This window comes from Crocuta crocuta, unplaced genomic scaffold (assembly GCF_008692635.1).
Source record: "Crocuta crocuta isolate KB4526 unplaced genomic scaffold, BGI_CrCroc_1.0 scaffold335, whole genome shotgun sequence".
Lineage (NCBI taxonomy): Eukaryota > Metazoa > Chordata > Mammalia > Carnivora > Hyaenidae > Crocuta > Crocuta crocuta.
In genome coordinates, this window is record NW_027527440.1 from 92,562 (window position 1) to 101,254 (window position 8,693).

The 8,693-nt window shown below is 39.5% G+C and overlaps 1 protein-coding gene across 1 annotated transcript; it reads right to left on the reverse strand.

The window, feature by feature from the left end:
* Positions 1–7,101: 7,101 nt before the first annotated feature.
* LOC144228488 (olfactory receptor 6M1-like) lies at positions 7,102–8,049 on the reverse strand. Its single transcript, XM_077760301.1, has one exon. The coding sequence runs from the start codon at positions 8,047–8,049 to the stop codon at positions 7,102–7,104; it is 948 nt and encodes a 315-aa protein (XP_077616427.1).
* Between the last annotated feature and the right edge of the window lie 644 nt (positions 8,050–8,693).

Genomic DNA, 8,693 nt, shown 5'->3' on the forward strand with positions numbered 1-8,693 from the left:
AGTGGCTACACCAATCCTGCCAATCTAAGCTTTTAATGCTATATTTTTCTCTTTAGGCTTTCCCTTAGCTGTGCCCTAGTAATTTTGTTATATTGTGTTTTTCTTTTCTTTTTCTTTTTAAAAATTTTATTTTTTAAGTAATCTCTACACAAAACATGGGTATTGAAATCACAACCCCGAGATCAACGGTCACAGGCTTCCCCAGCTGAGCCAGCCAGATGCCCCCTGTGTTTTTATTTTCATTTGATTTAAAATATTTTAAAATTTCCCACCTGACTTCCTCTTCAGACCATAGATCATTTAATGCTTTGTGTTCTAATTTCCAAATGTTTTGGGATTTCATACAATTTATTATGAAGTTTGTTTAATTCTATTTTGGTCAGAGAATATATTTTGCACAATTTAAAATTCATGATCTCTCTCCTTTTTAGTATGACTATAAGTTGAGTGTATTGCTGCCTGAAAAAAAAGAGATTATTTCCTTAATCTTCTTTTCATGTAGGTGAAACTATGTGACTAATTTTAGACAAACAGATGCAAGTAGAATTTTTGAGTGAGTCTACCAGTAAGGTTTCTTAAAAGAGAGGGAATGATCCTTTTCTCCTTTTCTCCTTCTTGCATGTTTGGGAGTTAACATGTAATATTTGGGGTCCCAACAACCATTCAGGACAAGTTGGCCTTGAGGATGAAAATGGTCTGTGAGGGTGATAGAGCAAAAAGATAAGAGTTTTCCACTCGTGTTATGCATGAATCTTGTAAGACAGTTTTACTTTTTCTTCATGCCTTGTGCATTTTAATTTTTTTCTTTTCTTATTCCATAGGCTAGGCTTTAATATAATATTTAATAGAAATGGTGACATGGGCACTGTTTTCTCATTTTTTATTTGTTTCTTTGTGTATGTATTTATGTATTTATATTTATTTTATTTTTCTTAAGTAGGCACCATGCCCAACATGGAGCCCAATTAAGGACTTGAACTCACAATCCTGAGATCAAGACCTGAGCTGAGATCAAGAGTTGGATGCTTAACTGACTGAGCCACTCAGGCACCCATCACTTGTTATTTTAAGGGGAATATGTATCATTATTAAAAATGATAATTTTTGAATGTATTAGATATAGATACTGTTTATCAGATTAAGACAGTTTCCTTCTAGACTTAGTTTGCAAAGAAGTTTTATAATTAATGGAGGTTGAATATTATCAGCTATATTCTGCTTCTCTTATAAGGAAAAATAGTTTGTGTTGGCATGGCAAATTATGACTTTTGGTTTTTTCATGTCAAACCATTTTTGCATTCCTGGCATACACCCAACTCTTTTTGCACATATCTGAATCCTGTTTGTTAGTATTTTCTTGAAGTGTTTTTTCATCTAGATTTCATGTCTGGGTGAGATTAGCCTATACTTTTCCTTTCTTATACAATCTGGTGTTGGGATCTAAATTAAAGTAGCCTTTAAAAGTTTACACATTGTATGCTAGCCAATTTTACCATAAATTATATTAAAATATTAGTAAGAGTATTTTACATTAAAACATTCTCTTGGTGAGTTATATATTTGGTAAATTTACTTGTAAATTTATCTTAGCCTGGAGTTTTCCTTATGTGGGGATATAAGAAAACTTTTTATTGAGGTTTAATTTATATATAAAAGGCACCATAATTTAAAATTGAGTTTGAAAGCTTTGATGATGGTATATGACCATAAACCACCAGTTCAAAGAAGATATAGAACATTTTATTCATCCTAGAAAGTTCCTTCATATCCTTGCCAGTCATTATATACCTTTCATTGCTTGCAATAATTTTCTGATTTCTATTAGCACAGGTCAGATTTGCCTGTTTGTGGACTTCACAAAATGTAATCATATGGTTCTTTTGAATTTGGGATTTTTGCTTATTTATTTAATGTTTTTATTTATTTTTTAGAGAGAGACAGAGCGTGAGCGGAGAGAGGCAGAGAAAGAGGGAGACACAGAATCCAAAGCAGGCTCCAGACTCTGAGCTGTCAGCACAGAGCCCAACCTGGGGCTTCAACTCACAAACCATGAGATCATGACCTGAGCTGAAGTCAGACACCTAACCGACTGAGCCACCCAGGTGCCCCCACTACATTGTTTATATACTCTTCCTAAAGTCAGGTGATGACTCTGAATTTAGTTCTACCTCAGGAGGACATATACGTGCATTTCTGACATGAAGAGACTATATAATTATAAATAGCAGTAGAATAGCTTTATATTTTATCTATTGGTCATATATAGTGTTCTCTTATGTAACATGTCATTTCAAGTTTCTCTCTTTTACAATAATTAATGGTTGGGTCACCTGGTTGGCTCAGTTAGTTAAGTGTCTGACTTAGGCTCAGGTCACGATCCCATGATTCATGGTTTCAAGTCCTGCATCAGCCTCTGCACTGACAGCTCAGAGCCTGGATCCTGTTTTGGATTCGGTGTCTCCCTCTCTCTCTCTGCACTTTCCCTGCTTGTGCTCTGTCTCTCTCAAAAATAAATAAATAATCATTAACAAAACCCCCATAACCCAATAATTACATGGTTATGTGATGGTCATTTCTTCTCAAGATCTGTACTCAGAATGGCTAAAAAAAACCTAAAAGAGGGTAAGATTTAAAAAACTATTAGTTACTATAAATTTATAACCAGAAAGAGCTTATACATTATTATTTTTGACATCATATTTTAAAAAGAGGGGGCTTATTTGGTGCCAAATGCTGAAAATAAGAAAGAATTTTGGGGCCCCTGGGTGGGTCAGTCAGTTAAATGTCTGATTTCAGTTCAGATCATGATCTTGCGGTTTGTGGGTTTGAGTCCTGTGTCGGGCTCTTTGTCGGGCTCTGTGCTGACAGCTCAGAGCCTGGAGCCTGCTTCAGATTCTGTGTCTCCCTCTCTCTCTGCCCCTCCCCCACTGGTGCACTCTCAACCTCTCTCTCTCAAAAATAAGTCAATGAATATAACATTAAAAAAAAGAAGTGTATTAATGAAAGAATCCCTAATTAGTTTTAGCCAGCAATTCTAGACAATAAATAATTTTTTAAATCGTTTTTAAAGATATCAGGCAAAGTACACACCTCTGAAATGTACCACCCGTGTACACACACACACACACACACACACACACACACACATTTAAGTATATACAAGTATATATTAAAAATGAAGCAAATACTCATGTACTTGTACCACCCTATTTTTAATTTGTCAAGGTAACATTTCTTAAGTGGAGAAGAGGGTGCCGATGGTGGCTGTAGTTCAACAGACCACAAGAGAGGTTATGATAGAGTCTATCACTCACAGGTCCTGGTGGAAGTGCCTGGCATACCTTGGGAGCTGCTCTTGGAGGCCGAGTGCAGACTGAGGCAGGACCCGGGGCACATGTCTTCATTAGAGCCTATGGATGGAAGGCTTTGGGCTCCAGGGCTAAGGCCACATGGGCCAATTGTAACCAAAAGAGTGAGTTTTGGTTAGTTCCACCAGGGCCTTATTGAAGGGGCACATGAAGGGAAGATGCCGGTGGATGGGGAAGACAGTTGAGCACAAGGGCCACTGGGGAGGTCGTGTCACAAAGTGACATATGTCTGTGACCCTGCAGACTGCTGTCTAGGGTGTGTGCTTGCATGAGGGGACTAGTGTCAGTTTAAAGTCACAGCAGGCAGCTTGGCCAAATAGGTGCCAGGGCAACAATGCCATGGAGTAGCTTAGCTAAACCCTTGACCACCGATAACAAATAATGTGGTATGTTTTACTGCATTCTGGTGATGTAGTTGAGGTGTCTGTTAATAGTTGTTGTTACTGAATACTTAATCACAACGGAGTCAGGAGGAAGGAGCACGTGAGAATTACCTGGCAAGTGGAAGGATCAATGAATTTGTTAAACTCATTACATATGACAGTGTTTCCCTGGTTTGGATTCCCTTCGTCCATAGTTGGAGGAATAGAGTTTACTGAGCAAGTGGAAGTGCTTTGGAATGTCGACTGGCTATTTTGGTCTGTTCCTCCTCCTTCCCCCATATTGAAAAGGGTAAAATGCCTCGTCATGGTTGAATATGGGACAAGTAAGGGACTTTACAAAAATTTGGGGCAAGTTACTCAACTAATTAGAATCAATGTAGAAACTGATATTATTATCCTCTCTTATAACAATATTGATCATGGGGCACCTGGGTGGCTCAGTCGGTTAAGTGTCCAACTCTTGGTTTTGGCTCAGATCATGATCTCATGGTTTGTGGGATCAAATCCCACTTCAGTCTCTGTGCTGATGAGGGTGAGCCTGCTTGGGATTCTCTCTGTCCCTCTTTGCCTGCACCCCTCCCTCATTCATGGACTCTCTTTCTCTCTCTCTCTCTTTGTCAAAATAAATAAGAAATGTTGATCATAAGAATAATAAACATCAAAGTAAAACAATGTATTTATGTTGTTTTTCAGAGTTTATGAAGCCTTTTTATATTTGCACTTTCAAGCCTCGCCAACCTGGGGCCAGCCCCAGCTGGGTACCAAAATTATGCGTAATTTCCCTTATTCGCTCGGGTTTTTCTTTTCTGTATTAAGGATACTGGAACAGGGGTTTTGAATAACATGGGAACTCATGATAAACAGCAAAACAGCACAAAGGGGCAGCTATGTTCATCTTTACCTAACAATAACTTAAAGAAAAATAAGCATGGTTAATTTTAAATATGCATTGTCCAGATATTTTGCTGATTTTTTCTAGCCCGTCATTATTTGGGGTTTATAAATATTTTTTTGTTTTAAGTGATGGCAATAGAGACAGTTCAGGATTTAATATTGGCTTTAAAAAATCCTTCTGTGCTCTGATCTTTATTCATCCTTTCTTGGATCATCACCACTAACAATGCGGCGCTGGCAAACAGAATAATGGCACCTAAACATACTCCTGTCTTCATCCCCAGAATCTGCGAATCTGTTACTTTACTGGGAAGAAAGGACATTGCAAATGTAATTCAGGAAAAGGACCTTGAGTTGGTGATATCATCCTGGATATGAGGGTTGCCCCACTCCAGCCAAATGGGTCCTTCAAAGTGTAGACCTTTGTCAGCCAGGTCATAGGGGAGATGGAAAAAGGAGACATTTGAAACTTGAGAGAGACATGTCCTGCTGTTGTTGGCTTTGAAGGTGGAGGAAGGGAGGCCATGAGCCAAGAACTGCAGCATCTTCTAGAAACTGTGAATGGCCCTGGGTTGATAGCCAGCAAGAAAACAGGACTTGGTCCCACGACTTCAAGGAAGGGAATTCTGTCAACAACTCACATGAATAGGAAATAGATTTTCCCCTAGAGCCCCTAGAAAGGAATGCAGCCTGCTGAATTTGGCCTGGGGAGGCTTGTATTGAACTTGTGACCTACAGAACAGTCAGATGATACATTTGGGTTGTGTTAAGCTGTGTAACTTTATTATGGCAGTGATAGAAAGCTAATATACTAACTTTCCAAATCCTATTTTATTTAGTGTCTGAAAGTGAGTGCAGAGCAGGTCCTATATGACTGCTTCATTTCTGGTGATATTGTTCTAGTTTCTTTTGATCTTTGAACATTTGTTTCCTGCAATATCTTAGGATGGATGGTGTTCCTTTATGATATTCTGAATCCATTCTTTTTTTTTAAATTTTTAATGTTTTATTTCTGAGAGAGACGGAGAGAGAGAAAGAGAGAGAGAGAGAGAGAGACATCATGAGCAGGGAAGGGTCAGAGAGAGAGGGAGACAAAGAATCCAAAACAGGCTCCAGGCTCTGAGCGGGCTGTCAGGACAGAGCCCGACGTGGGGCTTGAACCCACGAACCATGAGATCATGACCTGAGCTGAAGTCGGACACTTAACCGACTGAGCCACCCAGGTGCCCCTGAAACCATTCTTACGGTAGCACTTTCTCTACCTGTTTTTCTAAGATAGAGTCATGCCAACTCTTAAAGTGTCAGTCACTGTTCATGCAGCTAGAAGGTTAATGGCCACTCCAGTCATAATCCTATTTTGATCTTACAGACGCTTATATTTATATCATCTTTCAGAGTACTTGTCCCATAGCACCCGTTCAGTGATGGTGAAGACAGAGGGCAATGCAATTCCTTGCCAATTTTTCCTTGTACAAAGATGTGAATCAGGAGAGGACATCTCACTTCAATTGGACCAATTGCCTCCTCTTTCCAGGAATTTGGATTTTGAACTCAGAGGAGTTATAATACATATTCTTACAAATTCCCTGTGTATCGATATATAAGTTCATATTTAGGTTCACTATACAAATCCTGGGATATGTTATAGCTCTTCCTTATTTTTGTAGTATTATTATTAATATTATTATCATTGCTACTATAATTTTCTTTTTTTCTTTTTTTTAATGTTTTATTTATTTCTAGGAGAGAGAGAGAGAGACAGCGTGAGCAGGGGAGGGTCAGAGAGAGAGGGAGTCACAGACTGAAACAGGCTCCAGGCTCTGAGCTGGCAGTCAGCACAGAGCCCGACGTGGGGCTCGAACCCACGAACCGCGAGACCATGACCTAGGTGAAAGTTGGACGCTCAACCGACTAAGTCACCCAGGCGCCCTCTACTATAATTTTCTATAGGATGGATGAAGCCAATCCTCTTGCATTGTCTTAAACACCGAGAGGGAACAATGATTTATGTTCATCTGTGGTTGCATTTCTTAGACTATCTTGGTTAAGCCTAGCGTTAAAAAAAAAAAAAGAGACAAGAAAAGCATAAAATATTTCCTACTTTAAAGATGACAAAGCTAAGGTTCAGATAGACTAAGTATCATGGGATAAAATATATAATAGAGCCAGGCTTAAATTTCAGATTTTTGACAGAAGTATTTTTCATTAATTCATGATATTTTGTGTGTGAATTGGCCAGAAAGGATTCAAACACAGTATTTTCAAAGGTTTCAAGAATATTATTTTCTCTATCCTTGAATTGTCTGCTCTGCATGTGACTACAATACTTTGTATCTGATGTGGCATGAAGTCTTTTTATATCTTCCCATGAATCTGTGATTTTCTGGTCTTCAACCATGCTTCTCTGCACACACAGTCCAAGGGTTGAAAAAAAAGCCATTCTAGCAAACAAACTTTCATATTCTCTTGCGTAATAAGACCATGATTTTGTTGATTGCTTCTCTCAAAACTTCTTTCACCTTTTCATTCCTCAGACTATAAATGAAAGGGTTCAGGAGAGGGGTCACCATTATGGTCATGACAGCAGTCACTTTGTCAAAATCCAGTGAATGGCTCTGGCTGGGCCTCACATACATGAAGATGTTGCTCCCGTAGGCAATGGAGACGACTGTGATGTGAGAAGCACAGGTGGAAAAGGCCTTCTGACGTCCTTGGGCCGAGGGGATGCGCAAGATGGTAGAGATGATGTAGGTGTAGGACACAATGGTGAGTACCAGGGAGGTCAGGAGGACAAAAGAAGATAAGAGGAAGTTTATCATCTCAATGAAATGAGTGTCTATGCAGGCCACCTGTAGCAGAGGAGCAATGTCACAGAAGAAATGACTGATTTCTCTAAAACAGAAGGGCAGTCTGGACACCACAATAATTGGGCACAGCACTGAGAGGAAGGCTCCCACCCAGCAGCCCAGAAGCAGTAGGAGACAGACCCTACTGTTCATGATGATGGTATAGCGCAGGGGGTTACAGATGGCCACGTAGCGGTCAAAGGACATCACCGCTAGGAGGATAAACTCCACTGTCCCCAAGAAAAAGAAGAAGTATATTTGAATCATGCAACCAGCAAAAGATATGGTCGTCCTGTCCTCTAGGAGACAAGCTAACAGTTTTGGGGTGACTGAGGTAGTGTATAAAATGTCCAAAAATGACAAATTACTGAGGAAGAAGTACATCGGGGTTTGGAGGCGATTATCAGCCCATATTAGGGAAATGATGACAATATTTCCTGTGAGAGTTAGCATGTAAGTAAACAAGAGGACCACAAAGAGGGAGATTTGAAGCTTCCGGATAACAGGGAAGGCGGTCAGGGTAAATTCAGTCACTGTGCTCTGATTTTGCACATCCATTGCATGCAATACCTAGTGGGCAGCACGTCTCTGAAAAAAAAATTATAGAGATGAAAATCAGCTTAAATGAGTTTTCAATCCTCTTATCAGTAATACATTTAAAGCAGTAAAAGCTCTTTTTTTATGTTTTATTTATTTCTGAGAGAGAGAGATTGACAGCGTGAGCAGGAAAGGGTCAGAGAGAAAGGGAGACACAGAATCCAAAACAGGCTCCAGGCTCTGAGCTATCTGTCAGCACAAAGCCGAACCATGAGATCATGACTTGAGCCAAAGTCAGACTCTTAACCGACGGAGCCACCCAGGCGCCCCAAGTAGTAAAAGCGAGTGAATGAAGAGTCAAGAGTGTTTTCATCCTTCCACTCACTCTAAAAAATGTAGGACCTTGGAGAAGTTACATGACTTCTTCCACCCTCGGTATTGTCATATTTAACATTTTTGGTTGATTGAAATTTTCTCCATGGTCTCATTAAGCTCTAGTCTTTATGATGGTGATCTCTTTGACCCAATGCTCCTTCTCTTCTCTCTTTCATTCTTCCTGATCTACTATTTTCCTAGGTAAGTTCTGTGCCTGAGAAGACAGAATCCTTAACTGAGAATCTCCTAAATCCATTTGCAAAATGGTAAAAGGGAATATTAATAAAAGT